Here is a 21,669-nt window from a genome sequence, read left to right as displayed (position 1 = left end):
GAAGTGGGGAAGAAGATGTTAATATGCTAGCCCGCCTTACGGCGAACGTCTTATCTGCGCGACCTTCCCGGAAGTACGTCATGAGGCAAGATGGTCGCTCGCACGGGTGATTCCGGCAACGTGCCTGCCAGTTGGTGAGTGGCCGGAGCTTCTAGGGTTTATGTGAGCGGCCAGGGTGCTGTTAGTACCGTTACCGTATATCCATCTTCTCCCCGCGGCGGCTCTGTATCCCGGATCGCGGTGCCTGGAGCTGCTGCTGCAGGATCTCCTCCACGCCGGGCTGTCATACCGGGTAGTGAAACGGCTGCTGTCGCTACAGTGTATAGGGCCGCCATAGATTCATACAGACAATAGAGAATCCGATCAGTTAGTATTGGTGCAAATTTTTATATTTTTTGTGTGTTTTATGTGAATTTGTCTTTTAGTTTTTTTTTCACATGCAATTTTCATTAGTTTTGCATGTTTGTTTATTCAAAAAGCAAAACCATCTCACAATTGTTCTTAACTTTCTGGTTCCCATGGTTACGTGTGTTAATAACGGATCACACTTGCATCATGTGGGTGCAGTCCGTCTTTTAAAACTCATCCATAGACTTGAATAAGTGATTCTCTTAGGAAAATCGCACCAAAATAGGACATGCTATTTTATTTTACCATGGTTGGAAGATCACACGGAAGAATCACCCCTGTGGATGTACCGTCGGGGTCCGGTCACATGGAGCAGAAGCGGTGCTGATTTTCTGCAGCAGAATGTGTCAATCTGTGAAGTGGTCTTTGCCTCGGGGCCGCAGCAGATTTCACTCTTGTTGGAAGGGGTGAAGTCTTCTGTGGGGCCGTGGCAAAATCCACACCAAAGATGCAATGTGAAAAGGCACAGACATGGTGTGATTAATTGGCACATAAAACAATACCAGACTAGGATGAGTAGAGGAGTAAATACTTAGCCCACTGATGAGGGATGTGACCGTTATGGCAGGCAATCCTGGAATTCTGTGTGTACAGACCACTGACTGTCGGAACGTGCTAGGGCAGGAGTCATGGGTTATCTACTGGACTCTACAGTCATAGAAGTGGTCCCATCACAGCTCCAGGGCTGGCAGATTTTGTATATATCATGTAATAACAATTCTGGACCATCTTTTCTATGACTCTTGAGTTGTGCTGTTCCTCTGTTACTCCTACTGGAAACTATGAATAAATTGACAAATGGTAAAGGCATGTGTCCCTATGCAATCTGATGCGGCCAGCACTGATTGGGCAATGTGTGTGGCCTGCTAATGTCAAAATATCCAGGAGGAATAGCCGGAGTGGCACTACACATAGCTGGGAGAGCAAATACATACTAAAATGGGCTAGTGACAGCAGCTGACAGGGCCGCTTTAAGAGATCCCTAACAGCAGGTCCTTCCACAAATAATCTGGGCAAACACTTAAAGGACCTGTCATGTCCACTACATCAGCTCCATAGCTTTACAGCCGCAGTCCTGCTGAGTCCAGCAATGACTGTCCTTGGTCTATAATCACCCTTGGTACCCCATGAGGCTCTTCTTAGATTTGGGTCCCCGCAATGTGACTGTCAAGTGGGTGGTCCTCGCAGCTCACGGACTTCACCCATTGACCCATTACAGCGCTGGGAGCAGAATCTCTCAGATATTCTAACCTGTCAGAAGTCCTTCAGAAAGATTCAGTCCTGTGTTCAAAGTATCCACTTGTATTCATCTCCCCATCTGTCTTTTGGGGATTCATCCTTTTAATGTAACATTCGTCCTTGGCTGCTCTTTATATATGGTCAGCCGACATTTACAAGAACCGGTCAGATTGTATATACCGTTTATAAGACGTAGAGTGTGAACTTTCTGCTTTAGGGCACATGCACACAGGCTTTGTTTCCGTCTCATTCTCAGACTAATTGAATGGTATAAGCACATAGGCTTTTTTTTTTTTACTCTGACTGATGGTCCAAGTAAAAAGAAAAACATTGCAGCATGTCGTCTTCTTGTCCAATTTTTGGCGCAGACTAGCGTATGTCGCATCAGACTGCCAGTTGCACACAAGAATCTCAACCATGACTTTTAAATGACCACCTGCACCCGCACTCTTATATGCATGTGATTCAGTGTTATTCTTTCGTGCACATACTTATCGCTACTCTTTGTGACTCCCTAAATGTTCCAGGTGATTGTGGGAAATAAGAGCAGAATTGTTCTAATACCCGAGAAGGAAGATGAGTTCATACAAGCCTCTGGCTGTCCCCTCCTACCCCAAGCTTGGGGAGAAGATCACACAGGATACGCTGTACTGGAAGCGTTACAAGGTAATCTTAGGGGGAGGCTTTATATGGGGCAACGATCGGCTGGAATATCCCACTAATCGGTGATATTCATCCTTTGGGGTGCTGAGTGAGAAATTGCTCGCTAGTTTCTCCATTTCAGCTCATGGAAAATGAAGGGAATAGTGAATGAGTTCTCACTCAATTTTATCTATTATATGGTGCCAAGTGGCAAAAAGATTTCTTTATACAAATTATTCTAACTTCTAGAGCATATATGGGTATATTCATTGGTGCAGTGATGCCAGTTTTGTAGTGTGATTGTATGCACACGCTGTTGTTTTTCTCTTTTTTTCAATCTCTTTCCCAGATTAAGTTGTTATTTTGCTGCAAAACTCGGCATGCAGTTACATCTCAGGCAGTTAGACAAATGATTAGAGTTGTGGTGATTAAATGAACGGTCTTGTCACCTGAGGCCCTAATAGTGGTTCCTTGGCCTATAAAAAGGCTCTCTGAGGCTCCTTGTGTGTAGTGGCCTCTTCTTCCACTTGTGTAGAGCTTGTTGACCACTAGACGTCTCTACAACACAATCAAAGTGATTTCACCCAGTTAAGAGGGGGGGTGGGGGTGCTTGATTGGAATGTGAGAAGCCGGATGGTTGTATTAAAGGATTGTTCCTCACCGGCCGTGATGTCCAGACTGTTATGAGGTGTTGGCTCCAGTGGATGCATGAGGGTACACAAGGTGACTGGGCTCAGGTCCACCAGTAGAGAGGATTGTCTAATAATCCAACAAGCATGAACCGCGCCAACTGTTTCATTGTTCACCATCATTACACCCCTGTGTCTGTTGGAACCATTAGCAGGTGTCTGGCTAAAGGATATTGGTCTCATTGTGCCGATTATGTGTACTGCCTTTGACCTCCACCAACGGTCTCCTTCATTTACAGTGGTGCCGTGAACGACAAAACTGGGCCGCTACGTAGCGGAACCGGGTCGTTTTTAGTGATGATTCCAGGTTTAGTTTGGGCACTGACAATGGCGATGTCCGTGTCTGGAGATCTAGGGGTGAGTTCCTCAATTATGTCTTTGCTGTGGAGTGGCACACTGCCCACTGCTGGTGTGACGGTCTGTAGACCATCACATATGACAGTCGGTCATGCCTAGTAGTGGTATGAGGGACAATGACAGTTCAGTGATATGTTCAGGACATCCTGCAGACACATGTGTTCCTCTCATAGCAGCTTGCAAGAAGCATCTTCCAGTAGGATAATGCTTGGCTGCACACACAAAGGGTTCACAGGAATGTCCCCACAACATTTCCACACTTCTGGGGCCTGCCTGGTGTGATGGTCTGGGGCATCTTCACATACGACAGTCAGTCACCCCTAGTAGTGGTACAAGGGACAATGACAGCTCAGCGATATGTCAAGGACATCCTGCAGCCACATGTATTGTGCCTCATCGCAGGGCGTCCAAGAGGCATTTTCCAGCAGGACCCCAGATTTATCACCAATAGACCATGTATGGGACCATCTGGGACACCAACTTCGACAGCCTACGAGTTGCAAAATCTGGATGCTCAGTAACAGCAAATGTGGAGCAATATGCCGCAGAATACCATACAGAACCTGTATGCCTCCATGCCCACCTGTATCACATTCTGCATCCGAGCTGGAGGCAAGCCAATGGTACTAGAGCCTCCATGCCCCCCATATCACATCTTGCATCCAAGCTGGAGGCAGCCCAACAGGGTACTAGAGTCTCTATGCCCACTCGTATCACATTATGCATCCAAGCTGGAGACATCCCAATAGGGTACTAGAGTCTCAATTCCCCCTCCCCCCCATCTTGTATTCACGCTAGAGGTGGCCTAACAAGGTACTAGAGCCTCCATGTGCGTCCGTAGCACATCTTGCGGGCCAACAAGGTACTAGAGCCTCCATGCCCCCATATCATATATGGCCTAACAACCATGTTAGGGGCCCTCAGGAGTCTGACAGTTCAGCTCAGTTCTCACAAACTTTTGTAGGCAGAATGGACTCCATTACTGGCTGGTAACTGAAACCTCTTACATTTCGGTGTAGTTGTCTTCTATAATAAGCCTTTTGCTGCAATGTTGTTTATATTATTAAATTTGACATTTCTGTCTTTTTTTTTTTTTTTTAGACTCCTGTTCAGATTAAGGAATTTGGGGCTGTAACAAAAATCGACTTTTCCCCTGTAGAGCCGTGTAGTTATGCGGTCACAGCATCTACCAGGGTAAGTAGTGACCAGTAAAGGAGTGCATGACAATTTTTAAGTCTTTATACTGTATGTTGGACTCTCCATCCTGACACCACTTTGTGATCTTAACATACTTGCAACTCTGAACGTACCTTTCTTTGGAGGTTCAAGTTACTGTGTTGATCATTAAATATCCAATATGTATGGGGTATTTTAGACCATACGTTTAGGACATATGTAAGAGGCCACTTGCATTTAGGGGTTCACCAAGCAGTATAACAGAGCCACCAGCAGCTGCTAAGAGGAGAATACGAGCCTGAGCATGGAGCTCTGCATTATACTGTAGGGACGATACTGAAAGAGCAAAGTGCAGGGAATCCCACAGATAGAATCAATGGATATGGCAATTAATTTTAACAGTCGCCATGTAATGCTATTGTCCCCTGCAACGGGGAAATCTCCGTCCAGACACTTTCTGTGGTTCTCACTTAATCAGCCCATTGAATCCTCATATGCCCCTTTAAATTGGTTGTCTGGTTTTGAACCAGTCAGTGGTGGTCAATTGCAAAAAACAAGCAAAACTTACTGTTGGACACAATGTCGCAGTTCTCCCCTCCGATCCGCAGTGGTGGCATAATGTCAACAACACATGCCCACTACAGCCGGTCATTGGCCTCAGCGGTGAATCACCGAGCAAAGTGCTTGACTGCAGCGGTCATGTGTTTTATGGGTCTGCAACTACTTGCAGAAGTCTAGTGTGGTGTTGAGCCTTCAGCCTCATCGGTTCTGTTCTGACTTGTCTTTTCCCCTTCAGATTCACATCTATGGCAAATATTCTCAGGAGCCTATAAAAACCTTCTCCCGCTTTAAAGATACAGCCTATTGTGGGACGTTTAGAGGCGACGGGAGGTTGATTGCTGCTGGCTGTGAAGACAGTGTGGTGCAACTGTTTGATATCAGCGGCAAAGCGGCTTTGAGACAATTCACCGGACATAGCAAGTAAGTATCCCTTTTAGGAGGTTACAGCTGCGTTCCTCAGCCAGTGACCGGGAACCCTCTGTGCCCCTCAAGCCTCCTCCTTTTGACAGCTGTACGAACCATTGGGCACAAGGATGTCATTCTATTAAAACTTTGCACTGTAGTCCGATGCTGGCTCATGAGGTCTAGTCCCACTCTGTGCCCATTGACTCCTCACAGGGGGGTTGGCTGCTCCTCTTAATAAACTAATAAGAGCCTCGTGTGGTGCAGAGTGCCAAGGCAGCAAAAATGCAGTCTGAGGCTCTCGCTCATGACCTGAAGGTTGTGAGTTCAATCCATGGTTCAGGTAGCCGGCTCAAGGTTGACTCAACCTTCTATCCTTCCGAGGTCGGTAAAATGAGTACCCAGCTTGTAGGCAGGTAATAAATTACCTGAAAGCGCTGTGGATTAAGTTGGTGCTGTTTAAATAACAAGATTTAACTAAGCCAGCCCCCTTCTCTGATAGGGCAGATGCAGAGATGGAGAAGAGGGCTTCCTACTTGGTACTTTAGTGCTACTGAGTCTCCAATACAACATTGTCTTTGCTTTCTCCTAGAGCGGTGCATTTTGTGGATTTCACTGCAGATAAGTTTCGCATGGTGTCGGGCTCAGATGACTATACATGCAAGATCTGGGACGTTCCAAATGGCGTACAAATCTCTTCCTTCAAAGAGCATACGGACTACGTGCGCTGCGGCTGTACAAGCAAGCTGAATGAAGACCTGTTTGTTACAGGTAGGCTGCACTATTGTAGCGCCTACTTGTGTTAGCTTTTGCTCTCCTGTGTGTGGCAGGTTATTGTTTTAGATCACTTGTTGAAAAACATCCCTTTGACTTCATGTGTTTTTGTACGATTGCACTAGCCTTCCTTAGGAAGGACTCATTACGACTCTGAGTTGCCCCGATTGCTGTAATAAGCTTCTATTTGACACTTTCCTAGTGACCTTATTCTTGCCACCAATTCTTGTGTACTTTTCTTCTTTTGAAGATAAAAGGTTATCCCCTATGTTTAGGATAGGGGATAACTTTGTGATTTCTTGGGGCTTAGACCATTGAGACCCCTACTAATCCTGATAAGGGGGTCCTGAAGGTCCCCTCAGGAGTGTAGTGGATGTCATGCATGATGGCACTCCATTCTCTTCAGTGTGAGTGTTGGAGATTGCCAAGCGCTTGAACCCAGCAATTCCTGGTGCTCCCATTGAAATCACTATAGCGATGATGCACATGATGACCTACACTACCGTTCAAAAGTTTGGGGTCACCCAAACAATTTTGTGTTTTCCATGAAAAGTCACACTTATTCACCACCATGCGTTGTGAAATGAATAGAAAATAGAGTCAAGACATTGACAAGGTTAGAAATAATGATTTGTATTTGAAATAACATTGTTTTTACATCAAACTTTGCTTTCGTCAAAGAATCCTCCTTTTGCAGCAATTACAGCATTGCACACCTTTGACATTCTAGCTGTTAATTTGTTGAGGTAAGCTTGTGAAATTGCACCCCACGCTTCTAGAAGCATCTCCCACAAGTTGGATTGGTTGGATGGGCACTTCTGGCGTACCATACGGTCAAGCTGCTCCCACAACAGCTCAATGGGGTTCAGATCTGGTGACTGCGCTGGCCGCTCCATTACCGATAGAATACCAGCTGCCTGCTTCTGCTGTAAATAGTTCTTGCACAATTTGGAGGTGTGTTTAGGGTCATTGTCCTGTTGTAGGATGAAATTGGTTCCAATCAAGCGCTGTCCACTGGGTATGGCATGGCGTTGCAAAATGGAGTGATAGCCTTCCTTATTCAGAATCCCTTTTACCCTGTACAAATCTCCCACCTTAACAGCACCGAAGCAACCCCAGACCATCACATTACCTCCACCATGCTTAACAGATGGCGTTATGCATTCTTCCAGCATCTTTTCATTTGTTCTGCGTCTCACAAACGTTCTTCTTTGTGATCCAAACACCTCAAACTTGGATTCATCCGTCCACAACACTTTTTTCCAGTCTTCCTCTGTCCAATGTCTGTGTTCTTTTGCCCATCTTAATCTTTTCCTTTTATTGGCCAGTCTCAGATATGGCTTTTTCTTTGCCACTCTGCCCTGAAGCCCAAAGTCCCGCAGCCGCCTCTTCACTGTAGATGTTGACACTAGTGTTTTGCGGGTACTATTTAATGACGATGCCAGTTGGGTACCTGTGAGGCGTCTGTTTCTCAAACTAGAGACTCTAATGTGCTTATCTTCTTGCTTAGTTGTGCAACGCGGCCTCCCACTTCTTTTTCTACTCTGGTTAGAGCCTGTTTGTGCTGTCCTCTGAAGGGAGTAGTACACACCGTTGTAGGAAATCTTCAATTTCTTAGCAATTTCTCGCATGGAATAGCCTTCATTTCTAAGAACAAGAATAGACTGTCGAGTTTCAGATGAAAGTTCTCTTTTTCTGGCCATTTTGAGCGTTTAATTGACCCCACAAATGTGATGCTCCGGAAACTCAATCTGCTCACAGGAAGGTCAGTTTTGTAGCTTCTGTAACGAGCTAGACTGTTTTCAGATGTGTGAACATGATTGCACAAGGGTTTTCTAATCCTCAATTAGCCTTCTGAGCCAATGAGCAAACACATTGTACCATTAGAACACTGGAGTGATAGTTGCTGGAAATGGGCCTCTATTCACCTTTGTAGATATTGCACAAAAAAACAGACATTTGCAGCTAGAATAGTCATTTACCACATTAGCAATGTATAGAGTGCATTTGTTTAAAGTTAGGACTAGTTTAAAGTTATCTTCATTGAAAAGTACAGTGCTTTTCCTTCAAAAATAAGGACATTTCAATGTGACCCCAAACTTTTGAACGGTAGTGTATGTGGGGACATTCGGGATCAGTGTGGATCCCAACAGTCGGACCCCCACCGAACATACAGTAATCCCCAGCCCTCCTGTTGATAGGGGTTAGCTATGTCTTGGCACAACCCCTTTAATATGTCAGTGAATTGTCCCATTCTCTATTATGTGTAGGATCTCCTTTTTCAATAGTGAGCTAACCAGGTAAGAGAGGAGAAAATGTGAGGAAGACCTCCTATCTGATCTCTCGAGCTTCCTCAATGTAATACAAACCCTGATTACAGCTGCCATGTACACTAGATAAATATAGACAGAACCAACGGATTGTGGCAAAACTGTTCAGTGTTCTAATGTGGTATATGGGCAACCTGCATCTCATCGAGGATCTAAGAATTGGGTATGCTGCATACCGCCGGTTGGTAAGCTGCTGGCAGAGGTCTATCTGTGACTTGCTCCCCTCCTCCGACTTTGTTTTCTATAGTGGTTATTTTTGCTGTATAGTATATCTGACTATATAGACCTAGATGTGAATGTGAGGACTCTCCTAACTGCTGCTGTTGGCTTTCTTTAATTCCAGGCTCCTACGATCATACCGTGAAGGTGTTTGATGCGCGAACACGAAACAGCGTGATGACCATACAACATGAAAATCCAGTGGAGAGCGTCCTGCTCTTCCCTACAGGAGGGCTTCTCTTCACTGCAAGTATGGAGGTCCCTCCCATGTGGTTTACAGTCAGACTGCTCTATAATAAGTCAGCTTCCAGATTTTACTTTACTTGTAACTTAGTTACTTAAAGGGGTTGTCCCGCGGCAGCAAGTGGGCTTAAGCACTTCTGTATGGCCATATTAATGCACTTTGTAATATACATCGTGCATTAAATATGGGCCATACAGAAGTTATACACTTACCTCCTCCGGTGCTGGCGTCCCCGTCTCCATGGCGCCGACTAAAGCTGCCTTCTCCCTCGATTAGACAAGCTTGCGCTGTCTGGTCTTCTGTTCTCTTGAATGTGGCTGCTCCTGCGTGCTCGCGCCAGAGAGCTTGTCTGCGCATGCGCAGAAGACCTCAGCGGCGCGAGCACGCCGTAGCGGCCCCATTCAACAAAACAGAAGACCGCACAGTGCAAGCGCGTCTAATGGAAGGAGAAGGCAGCGTTAGTCGGCGCCATGGAGACGGGGACGCCAGCACCAGAGGGGGTAAGTGTATAACTTCTGTATGGCCAATATGTAATGCACGATGTACATTACAAAGTGCATTAATATGGCCATACAGAAGTGTATAACCCCACTTGCTGCCGCGGGACAACCCCTTTAACCGTGAACTGTTGGTGTTTTGTAACAAGTAAATTACCCATGTTGGCATAATACAAGGCATTGGTGACCAACTGCCGACAGGTATTTTACCGTAGTACTCGTTACACTGCTCAACTCCTTAGAGCTTACAGTGAAAAATAAAGAACCTGGGAGGAGGAAAGAATGTGAATCTTACAGAATGTGAATGCCATCATTTTTTTTTTTTTCTGCATCCGATCCATTGCAGTACATGAGCGCAGTATTTTCTGGAAGCCATCATGTTGTATCGCTTCGTCCGATGTATTCTGGAACTTACCCATAGACTTCTATTGTGCAGACATATGCCAAAAGCTTTAGATATGAATACAGATTAGACCTCTACATCATCTACAAACTGAACATTTAGGCCGAAATTTTGTACAAAAAAAAACTAATGGCACGCATTGGAACTGTCTAGGCATCCATTTATTTGCAGTATAATCTCTTCCAAAGTGATGTGAAGAGAGCTGTAGCTTCCGTGAGCTTAAGGCGGTTATCTGACTTTCCAAAAAAAGTACCAAAAAACAAAACCGTACTCTTTTCTCGTTCTCCTCTATTTTCCCCCAACAACTCAGCACTGCAGCTCTGGCAGGCCCCACCAGTCTCAGTTCACATGTGGGCAGCAGTGACATGCATACAGCTGATGATGGCTGCAGCCAGTCGGTGTACTCCTGGCATCATGGCTCACACCCCTAGACTGCTGCAGCCATTGATTTAGGTCGGTGTCATGTGGAATCCGACCCTGTCCCCGGCCGGCGACTGCGCATAACTTGTAGCTTTTGTATGGTGGTTGGCCATGGCGAGACGCCAACAGACATGTGAAGTACAGATGTAAAAAAATAAACAAAACACTTTTTTCCGCGCTGTTGCTAGGTGATGACACGGATACCTGTGACCTATCCGCAATATCAATTGCAGATGGACCACAGGTTGGACAGCGTCCACCGACTTCAATGGAAACTGTCCGTGCAGAATCTGCACTAGAATAGAACATGCTGTGATTTTATTTCCACGAACAGGAATTGCAATTGCTGTCTGCTCATGTGAGCAGACATGTGAATGTTCTACTGTTTTAATGGATGCGGAATACCGCCAACCGTCCGTGTGGGCGACTGTCGTGGATTCCACAATTCAAACCCGGTCGTGTGAGGCCGGGCCGGCCTTACTGCAACGGGTATGCTGTGTATGTTTGTAAGTAAATACTAGGGGACTGGTGGGAAAGGGAGTGCTCAATCGTCAGGGAACATGAGAGGCGAGAATAGTTTTGCAGGAAGGGGTTCCTTATGTTAAAAAAAAAAAAAATGGCTGGCTATGTATGTGTAATAAATATAGATTTAAAAAAAAAACTTTTTTCAAAGTCTGTTAACCTCTCCAAAAATGTTGTTCCCGGTCTCTAGTACTGGCCAATATAAAAACTGTGTTATGAAAGGGGATTTCCAAACTCCTAGTGATTGCATGATCGGTTAGCGTCCGATCTCTGGGACCCCGACTGATCCTGTGAATAAAGGGTAATGCTATGAGTTTAGCATTTCATCCCAGCCACCCAGTTTTGCAGTTATCTGAAGCTTGTCCATTCACTTGAATAGAGCCATGCTACAGTAACATGGTAATACCAGTACTATGTTGCCTTCATTCTCTGGGTGAATGGGGAACTCTGAGAACTGGAACTCACAAATCACAAAGTTATGGCACATCTTAGTGATATGCCATCATTTTATAACATGGAAATATCCTTTATACTGCCCTCACAGTTTAATTGTTGGAATGTGCAAAGTAATAGGGAGAAGGCTGTCAATCAGAGTGTGTGGGTGAAAAGAGAAGGTGGACATGAAAACGCATTCCCTGGGTTTGGCCAGAGTTTGTTTCTGGCTTTTACAAGAAGATATTGCAGGTCAAACTCTCTAAATATTGTGGCGGCAGGCCGGTTTATATTAGTTAATGAGCTCCACATATCGTACTTAATTCTTTACATTTCCTTTATCCTTAGGTGGCAGATATGTGAAAGTGTGGAACATGCTAAGCGGTGGACGCTTAATGGTGTCATTAAAAAATCATCATAAAACAGTCACGAGTCTGTGCCTCAGTAGCTCCCGCAAGAGGCTGCTGTCGGCATCGCTAGACAGGTGGGTTTCAAAGTGAACAGTTTGCTTGAAACAAAGTTCTCTCCAAAAGTGACTACTGTAGAAATTCTATGCATGTGCGGGGCGCCAAGTGGTAGATACCCCAAAAGGATTGCTTGGCTCGTACATTTTTAGAGTGTTTTTTTTGTTTGTTTGTTTTCCAGTTTGATACATGAGCACTGGATGCACCACAGTAGTCTTAAAGGGGTCGTCCGACCATAAATGTTTTTTTTTTTTTTTTTCAAATGTGTTCTCAATTCCATAAAATAATAAGCTTCTACTCCTCTTTCCCAAATTCCCGCTTCTCCCACAACACAGTTCCGTCCTCCATGCTCATTCTGTTTGTACAGGACATCAGCCTGTAAGCATGACATCAGAGGTAAGATCGGAGCTGCTGGTGCAGGAGATGTTGGGACCTGGGAGAGTTTTTTAAATTTTTTAAAAATTATTATTATTTTGGAGCATAGGGATCGTTTTATCTCTAATAAATCCCTTTTAAGTAAATTTTTTTGTTAAAAAAAGTCTACTTATTTCCAGGAAATATCGTATTACTTGAAGCTTTACAGGGGTTTTCTGGGCCTGTAGATTGAATGTCTCTCTGTAGTATAAGCCCATCAATTATTATATGGTAGGTGAGGGTCCCATGTCTGTGACCCCCACAATCAGTCAAAGTTATCCCGATACAGCAACCCCTATATGTGTGTAGCTGTGCCTGGCACTGCAGTCAAAAGTTCACACTAAACTTTAATTGATGAGGTCCTTAGAGTTGATGAGTTGAAAATGCCAAAAAATCTGTGTAACCCACTCTTTGCCGAGGGTTTCAGGATATTTTTCTTAGTTTTCACATAGATGAATTGTAATTTAAAAGAAAAAAAAATCACATATTATACCTCCATTATCCATCTGTTGTCTGAATATACACACGTGGCAAACTGTGAAAATGCCACTCGGCACAGATGTCTGCATGCAGTTTTGCATCAGAGTTTTTAACATTTTGCAAAGAAAATGTGCAAAAATAAAATTCATGTTTTTGGCTTAAAGGGGTTGTCCCGCGGCAGCAAGTGGGTCTATACACTTCTGTATGGCCATATTAATGCACTTTGTAATGTACATTGTGCATTAATTATGAGCCATACAGAAGTTATAAGAAGTTTTATACTTACCTGCTCCGTTGCTGGCGTCCTCGTCTCCATGGTGCCGACTAATTTTCGGCCTCCGATGGCCAAATTAGCCGTGCTTGCGCAGTCTGGGTCTTCTTCTTTTATGAATGGGATCACTCGTGCAGGATGCCGGCTCCGTGTAGCTCCGCCCCGTCACGTGCCGATTCCAGCCAATCAGGAGGCTGGAATCGGCAATGGACCGCACAGAAGAGCTGCGGTCCACGGAGGGAGCAGACCCCGGCGGCCATCTTCAGCAGGTGAGTATGAAGACGCCGGACCGCCGGGATTCAGGTAAGCGCTGTGCTGTTTGTTTTTTTTAACCCCTGCATCGGGGTTGTCTCGCGCCGAACGGGGGGGGGGGGGGGGGGTTAAAAAAAAACCCGTTTCGGCGCGGGACAACCCCTTTAAAGTCTTGGATGGAAAACCTCTCCTTAAAAGAACAGTCCAAGATGTGCAGAGGATAGTAATGTCGTTGTCTACATTCGCATATCTTCCAAGTATCCTCATTACTAAAGAAGCCCAAAATCTCTGCACTCCTGATACCAATAAACATATGAGCCACAAGATCGACTGTCCTGATTCAGTCTTGGGATGGTTAGATGTATAACAGCTCATCTTCTCAGTCTTTAGTAGGAAAAAGAATGACCAATTAAATGTGACAATTAGAGAATATATATCCTTTCCAAATGATCTGCAGGGAGGTGGGGTACTAATATGGAAAAAAGTTCTCATGTAATACCCCTGGAGTCACAGGGGGGCAGATGACTGCATCGGGCCTTGATCTTTCTTCCTGATGTCACTTGCAGCTGTCTTCTCTCCTACAATAGACCTAGAACCAAGAAGCTCCAGTGACATGTGGCACACATGCAGTGAAGCGAGGGGTACTGGCCTCTGCCTCATCTGGGCATGCACTAGGTGCCGCTGGACCTGCCTTGTAATGTGAGAAAAAAACCAGGACCGCCCCATGACTCTTCACCGCTAGACTGCACTAGTTTTATCAATGTTTGCTTTCAGATAGTCACATCTTTAGAAAACGATTACCACCCTGTATAACCTAGGGCGGCGATTTGATGGGTTCCCTTTAATTTCTCATAGGTGAAAGCCTGTTTAGCCATTTACTACATAGTTATCTGATTTCCCTTATTTCTCCTTTACAGGCACGTGAAGGTCTACAGCACAGAGAGCTACAAAGTTGTACATAGTTTTGACTATGCAGACTCTATCTTAAGCCTTGCACTTGCTGTGAGTATATAACATTAGTTTCCCCTATGTCAAGGGGTCTTGTGTTTACTACCAGCATCACTAGACAGTGGAATCTGCTCGTCCATACATGCAGCAGCGCCTGGACTTATAGTAGGGTTCTGTTTGAGACCAGGCACAAGTATGGATTCCTTTTACCATCAAATACACATTTTTAATGATGACTTGCAGGCATTCAAGTTAAATGGTAACTGCACTTAAAAAAACAACTTTTGATGTCCAAGTATTTGGTGAGTGGCTGGAGTGCTGAGACCCATGCTGCTCACTGAAATTGAGGTTGTAGCACTTTCATGAGCTCTGCTGCCCTTCATTCCTCATCGTTGCCTGTTTACTCCTCTCGGCATCTGAAGACACATACGCTTCTGTAGACAATCTAGTCATTCTTCTTCAGCAGCTGACAAGCAAATGTGGCAAATATAGGGGCACAGCGCTCTGGTGGGCGCTGCACCCCTTCATTTCAGTGATCATCATGGGTCTCGGCACTCAGACCCCCACCGATCAAAACCTATAACTTGTCCCTCTAACATGTCACAAGTTTTTTTTAATAGTGCAGTTAATCTTTAAAGCCTATATATGCACAATACTCTGCAGTGAAGCATTATGTGACTCTTACATACGATTATACAGAGGTGCAGAACTGTGAACATGGTGAATGAGTTGGTTTTTGTGGGATTTTTTTCAGCCCATGGATCAGATGATTGTAGTGGGAATGACCAACAGCATCTTGAATGTGAAACATCGGAAATCTGAAGACAAATCAAATGACGCTGCAGCAAAGAAACATCCAAGATACCGAATGTTTGTGAAAAGGCAGGCCTACACCCCTAAGCAGGTAATGTGGCTGAAGATCCTCCGCTGAGGAAGCTGGTGGTGCCTGGCTGTGTTCGGCTAGTAGATCACTGCTGCTTAAATGCTTTATGTGTTTCTCTTGTTCTCTACAGGATGACTTTATTGTTAGTCAACCAGTAAAGCAGAAATTAAAGAGATACGACGCTCTGCTCCGAGGTTTCCAGGTGTCTGCGGCTCTCGATGCTGCGCTATCGGTAAGATGCATCTGCTATACTGTTCACTTTTTGCAGAATCCCTTCCTGTCCCCAGAGTGTCTCTAATTTATCGTGTAATCAATCTTGTCTTCGTCTTAGAGTAACGTTAGAGTTACCACCCCAGAAGTGACCGTGGCGGTCATAAATGAAATTGATCGAAGAGGGACTCTTGATAATGCCCTAGCAGGAAGGACTGAGGCTCAGCTCAGCACGCTACTTACCTTCATCATAAAGTAAGTCGTCAACGTCGCTTTATTCGCTGCTTGTGTGGCTCGCATGGACAGGGCGATTTCAAAAAGGGCAGTACAAAAAGTCTAGTCTGTTGCCAAAATACTATTGGCTTCTACAAATGTATTGTACTTATGTGCTTGCTCGTTTTGGCCTATACTAATGGTGAGCACTGTCTTTGTGTATTGTACACCCAGTAGAGACTGTCTATACATATGACCTTTAAATATAATCTACCAGCAGCAGGCATTAATGCCTCTAGTGTAATAGACCATTAAAGGGGTTGTCCCGCGAAAGCAAGTGGGGTTATACACTTCTGTATGGCCATATTAATGCACTTTGTAATGTACATTGTGCATTAATTATGAGCCATACAGAAGTTATCAGAAATTTTTCACTTACCTGTTCCGTTGCTAGCGTCCTCGTTTCCATGGAGGCCGTCTAATTTTCAGCGTCTAATCGCCAAATTAGACGCGCTTGCGCAGTCCGGGTCTTCTTCTTTTCTCAATGGGGCTTTGTGTAGCTCCGCCCCGTCACGTGCCAATTCCAGCCAATCAGGAGGCTGGAATCGGCAATGGACCGCACAGAAGCCCTGCGGTCCACCGAGGGAAAAGATTCCGGCGGCCATCTTCAGCAGGTAAGTAAGAAGTCACCGGAGCGCGGGGATTCAGGTAAGCGCTGTGCGGTGTTCTTGTTTAACCCCTGCATCGGGGTTGTCTCGCGCCGACCGGGGGGCTGTTGAAAGAAAAAAAAAAAACGTTTCGGCGCGGGACAACCCCTTTAAGTACTATTTTCTGTGTAGTAAAGTGCCTTATTACATGTCTATCTGACCCCTTCTTTTTTCTCATAACAGGCATGTGATAGATCCTCGATTTACCCAAATATTGATAAATGTGGCTGAAAAAGTAATTGGTGAGTGTGGAATATATGACAAAATCCCTCTTACAACTTCTTCTATTTCCCAAAACTGTATATTCTGTAATTAGTCTTCTCCAACCTCTGAATATCTAGTTGCTGGGACAGCGGTTGGGGCTTGGCAAAGCTAGCCTAATTTTGTACACACAACAGCGGTTTAGACCTTCTGGAACAATATGTCTTATGGATTGTGAGGAGGGAAACAGATGATCTCCTTGGATACACAGAGTATTCTTAAAATATTTCTCAATTTTAATTGCAACACAAGACCAACTAAGATCAAAGGAGAAGAGGGTATTTAAGGGTGCATTCACACATGACCGACTTACTGCAGCATTTGGTGTGAATTGTGACCCTGATCCGCAGCGGACTTCATCCCTTCAATTGATTTATATAGTATGTTAAATAGAACCATTGAAAAATACAACTTGTCCTGCAAAAAACAAGCCCACATACAGCTACGTCGATGGATAAATAAGAGTTGTGATTTTTTTCGATAGGAGGTAGGGGTGTCGTCCTTAACAGGTTAAATTATGGAGAAACTCCAGCTCGTTGGAAGAGCTAGAAAATGTCATGGGGTTAGGCAGAGCCAAGCCCCCCTACCCCCGTCCTCTTCCTTAGAATTGTGGAGGGTTTCTAATTTTCTATGTGCACATTTCTTGCACCATATAAGGTCTCTGAATAGGCTATTGTGACAAGAAGTATCAAAACTAAGTAAGAGTTTTTGTTTTTTTTAGACTTTTTTCCTATTTTTGCATTGTTTTCTAGAAAGAAATAATGAATCTTGAGTCACACTGCAGTTTTTGTTGGATGTACATTAAGTGTTTATTCTCTTTCTCTTCTTTATAGACATCTATTCTCCTATCGTCACCCAGTCACCTGTAGTGGATAAATTATTTCTGAGGCTTCAATCAACCGTGGAGAGCGAAATCAATTACCAGGAAGAACTGCTAGAAGTTTTAGGGATGGTAGGCACCCTCTTTGCCTCTATGCCCAGCCAGAAATCTGTATGTCCAGAGAGACCAACCTGACAAGTGTTCCAGAGGACAGGCGTGCGATGGCTGCACAATCCTCATTGTGATCAGCTATTAAAAGTGGACATATATTTTTTTAATACATTTTATATGGAATGGACTCCTCCAAAATTGAATTTTGGCGTTGTTTTAAATCCCATATTGCCGGTTTCATCATTTTGGGGTTGCACAGTCAGAGTTTTAAAGAAGGTATTTGAGGCGACTTAATTTTTACATGAACTTTGTTGGATGGCTGACTAGTAGAGGTCCCTCCCTACTTCTGTACAGTTCCCAGTCTTTTTTTTTGTTTGAGGTGGTACTCTGCTGCCTTCTCTGATTTGTTCTTGCAACTTTTGGCAGGTAACCTGTCACCTGATCTATATATTAGGGGGTGGCCTGGCACTGCCACATGAATGAGTTGCTTTCCCTTGTTTGGACCAAGTTCGCAGTGTAGCATGGTGGGATATAATGGCCGCCCTTATGGAGGTAGAGGTGATATTAGTGAATATGTTCCTACTCATTGTGGGTAGAGAATACACCCAAGCTCGAAGTCGTCTTGGATGCACAGCATTTGGTCCTATGAACATGGAGAAGAAATGCCAAATCCTACATTTATCGATTGTTTCCAAGTTACAGATTCGCACAATAGCCAATTCTATATAATGCTTCATATAAGAGCTATCAGTCACTTCATATTGTACGAGATTCTATAAAAGAAGATCACATCATTACTGGGACCAGTGATATATATTCACGTTTAACCTATCCTCAAGACCAGTCATCAAAATAGTATGAACCTTGGGGATCTGCTGCTCTGGCGCCCCGGTGATCAGCTGATCACCCGGTCTGGTGTCAGTGTAGTGGGATCGGAGGCAGAAGCGTCATAGAGGGCTTCACTCCTATTGAAATCAATGGGAGATGCTGCCTCCTTATTACACTTCTCTATTGATTTCAATAGGAGTGAAGTCCTCTACGTCGCTTTTACCTCTGACCTCAATGACAACGTCTGCACTGACTGGGCCAGAGGATCAGCTGATCACAAGTGATCAACTACTGACCTATTTCAGCAGAGCAAGGCGTTCTGTGCTGCTAAATCCTACTTTATGATGGGGTTTCTCAATAAATTATAATATATTTTGAGTCCCGGTGATGATGTGATCTTTTTTGGTGAAGCTCTCTATTGGATGGTCACGAGCACAACAGGAGATGATTTGGCACTGAACTCCCTTTCTTTTCTTTTTTTTTGAAGTTTTTGTTAGGAGATCTTTTTCACATAAATATTGAGGTGTTGCAAGATAATGTTCACAATGAAGTGTAAATGTTCACAAATCAATAATTTAAGGAATTTTGGAAAATTCCAGCAGCAAACGTCCATTCAGACTGACAAGACGGTAATTAAAAGTTATTAAAGTGTAACTGCTGAAAAGGAATGTTTTGCAAGATGTTAAAATCTGCATCTCACATCAACTTTTCATTACTTTGGGCTGTTGAATACTTTTATATACAAATGCAAAAGTATGATTGAGGTGATACCTTGATGGGCTAACCAGAAAAATTATGTATGCAAACTTTTGAGGCTTTTAGGCCTCATTATCAGACTGTAGTCAAATTACTGTATATACTCAAGTATAAGCCTAGTTTTTCAGCACATTTTTTTTGTGCTGAAAAAGCCCCCCTTGGCTTATACTCGAGTCAGGGAAGGCTTTAAAAAAAACAAAAAACCTCCATACTCTCCTCCCAGCCGGTGTCTGTCTTCGGCGGTGGTGCGGCAGGCTGCTTGAATTCTCTCTGCTGTCATCCCCCGCCGTCCTCTCTGTTCGGCTCTGTCATCCCCCACCGTCAGCGCTGTGTAAGTAAGAGCTGTGATTGGAGCGAGCGCCAGCCAATCACAGCCAGTGCTCGATCATTCACAGCCAATCAAGCTGCTTTAGAATTCTCCCTGCTGTCATCTCCCTGTTCGGCTTTCAAATCCCCTGCCGTCAGCACTGTGTAAGAGTAAGCGCTGGGATTGGATTGAGTGCCGGCTGTGATTGGCTGGCGCTCAATCCAATCACAGCACTGACAGACCCGAGCAGAGAGAACAGCGGGGGATGACAGCGGGGAGAATTCAAGCAGCTCGTCGCACACACACACAGACGCCGGCTGGGAGGCGAGTATGGAGGTTTTTTTACCCAGTATATACTCGAGTATAGCTCGGCTTATACTCGAGTCAATAAGTTTTTCAATTTTTTTTGTGGTGAAACTTATTGTCTCGGCTTATACTCGGGTCGGCTAATACTTGAGTATATACGGTATATCTGAGGAAACAATATATACACAGCCCAACAGAAGTAATATACGGATGTCATGCCTTTCTACGCTGTTGATGAGTTACGGAGCTTTGTGTTTTCTTCCCTTGGGAGGGTTGTGGTTTTGGTACAAGCAGACGGTTGAAAGGCTAATGGTCTCCTGGGACCCTTGAATCTAGCAACAATTGTTAGATTAGCCCTACTTATCAATGAAATGAAGTTTGCTGAAAACATCTGAATTTGGCATTGAATTTCCCCATGCCACCAATTTTAAAGGGGTCTGCCAGGATGTACAATCGCTTTGAGAATGCAGCGCTCATTATGATCAGCTGATCCCACTTTTGGTATTCCCAACTCGGAGAACAGGTGTGTTAGTGGAAGCTGCTCTATATGACGATGATATTACTTAATAAGGCATCTGAACGGGAGATGCCATCTCGGCACAGCCCCTTTAATGGAGGTGTCTGACTTATTAGTGAAATCTTTATTAGAGGCATACTAAATACTATTGATGACCTAGTGTCAGGATAGGTCTTCAATAGTTGAGCAGCTAGGGTCCTGTTGCTTGGGTGTCTGCTGTCAGCACTGCTACACACTGGTACGAGTGGAAGCTGCTGCTCTGACCCTGTGTAGTGGGAGATGCTTGTCACTGCAGGCACAGCAGAATCAGCGGCAGCTGCAGTTACAAGCACTGGCCACTAAACAGGAGTTGGAGCAGCAGCATCTGCTCCGTATCAGTGCGTAGCACTGCTGACAGCAGGCTCTCAATCAGCTGATTGACTAAGGATTCTGAGTAACCGCTAACTCCAGCTGGTTATTGATTACTTATTTCCCTGGACAACTCCTTTAAATAGTGGCCTGTGTTCAAGTCTCCCAACTATAGGCCTCATTTAGATGAACCTAATTTTCACGCACCAATAGCTGCGCAAAAAGTTTGTCTCATGTATAGAAAAATCGCCTGAAGGGGCTGTTTCAAACTACTGAAGTAGCTTGTTCACAGGATCGGAGGTGTGTGCTTTTAGGCTCCCACAGGAGTCAATGGAAACTCCTGCGCAGCTCGTACCAAACATAGGACATGTTCTATCTTTTGCGCACATTGGAGCCGACATGCGAGTTTGCACTTGCATGTTCTATCTTTGTTAGGCACGCGAAATTGCACACACCTAACATCCTTTCATGTGAACGCTTCTATAGGAACCTATTGGTTCCTTATAGAAGCGCAGCTGCTAGCTGCACGAAAATTACATTCATCTGAATGAGGCCATAATGTTGGCTGCAGCCGAGTGTGGCTACAAAGAGCAACTCCCTCTACAGGACTTGGTTCAGCCACGCAGTACACGAACAACAATGTGTCAATTGGAACTGTGTAATGCGCAATTTTCCCCTTGATGGTGCTGCAAGCGAATGGTATATTTCAGGTGAGTAAATAGATTAAGAAATTTTTCCGAAATCTACAGATTAACTCATCGCAGATTGAGTCCTGAATTTCAAACATTGTTTGTAATGAATAGGCTCCACTGTGAATATTCACTGCTTTTCCTCAACAGCTCACGGAGATGTCAGCATTTTAATAAACTTGGCCCATTTTACTCCCATAAACATCAGATTAGTGTCTGAAACACAAGCCTTAAAGGGCTATTCCGGTGATTCGAAGTAAAAGTTATGTTACGTACTGCGATAACATGTAAATGTACAGTTGTGAATGTGTATTCGTCAGTAACTGACAGTGGGGCATTGTGGGAGATGTAGTTTTTGCACTCCCCTGTGGCCATTTTAAATAACATGGAAATCTGAAGCTGGCTGAAAAGCAGCGGTGGCGTAGGTTGGCAAAAAAAGGTACTGAAGTTCAGTTTAACTATTTAGATGGACATTTGGAATAACTAGATACTACACTCACTCTGTCAGTCCACCATCAGGGCTGACAGCTATAAAATTAGAAAAATAACGATCTCTCTCGTCAGTCTAC

The 21,669-nt window shown here is 44.4% G+C and overlaps 1 protein-coding gene across 1 annotated transcript; it reads left to right on the top strand.

Moving 5' to 3' along the window:
• Positions 1 to 66: 66 nt before the first annotated feature.
• Positions 67 to 18,845, top strand: UTP15 (UTP15 small subunit processome component). The gene is made up of 13 exons (XM_066602909.1): positions 67 to 134; positions 2,175 to 2,313; positions 4,437 to 4,529; positions 5,308 to 5,492; positions 6,067 to 6,245; positions 8,922 to 9,047; positions 11,664 to 11,799; positions 14,114 to 14,198; positions 14,899 to 15,048; positions 15,158 to 15,259; positions 15,359 to 15,492; positions 16,341 to 16,399; positions 17,252 to 18,845. The coding sequence occupies exons 2-13, from the start codon at positions 2,224 to 2,226 to the stop codon at positions 17,431 to 17,433; spliced, it is 1,521 nt and encodes a 506-aa protein (XP_066459006.1). The 5' UTR covers positions 67 to 134; positions 2,175 to 2,223; the 3' UTR covers positions 17,434 to 18,845.
• Positions 18,846 to 21,669: the final 2,824 nt, after the last annotated feature.

The sequence above is a fragment of the Eleutherodactylus coqui genome, chromosome 5 (assembly GCF_035609145.1).
Source record: "Eleutherodactylus coqui strain aEleCoq1 chromosome 5, aEleCoq1.hap1, whole genome shotgun sequence".
NCBI lineage: Eukaryota > Metazoa > Chordata > Amphibia > Anura > Eleutherodactylidae > Eleutherodactylus > Eleutherodactylus coqui.
This window is presented reverse-complemented; position numbering and strand designations above follow the sequence as displayed.

Excerpts from the sequence above, each read along its gene's own strand:
- UTP15 (XM_066602909.1), top strand. The coding sequence starts at position 2,224 with ATGAGTTCATACAAGCCTCTGGCTGTCCCCTCCTACCCCAAGCTTGGG. Across the intron at positions 14,199-14,898 it reads TCTTAAGCCTTGCACTTGCT|CCCATGGATCAGATGATTGT; the intron begins GTGAGTATATAA and ends GATTTTTTTCAG. Across the intron at positions 15,493-16,340 it reads CTACTTACCTTCATCATAAA|GCATGTGATAGATCCTCGAT; the intron begins GTAAGTCGTCAA and ends TTCTCATAACAG.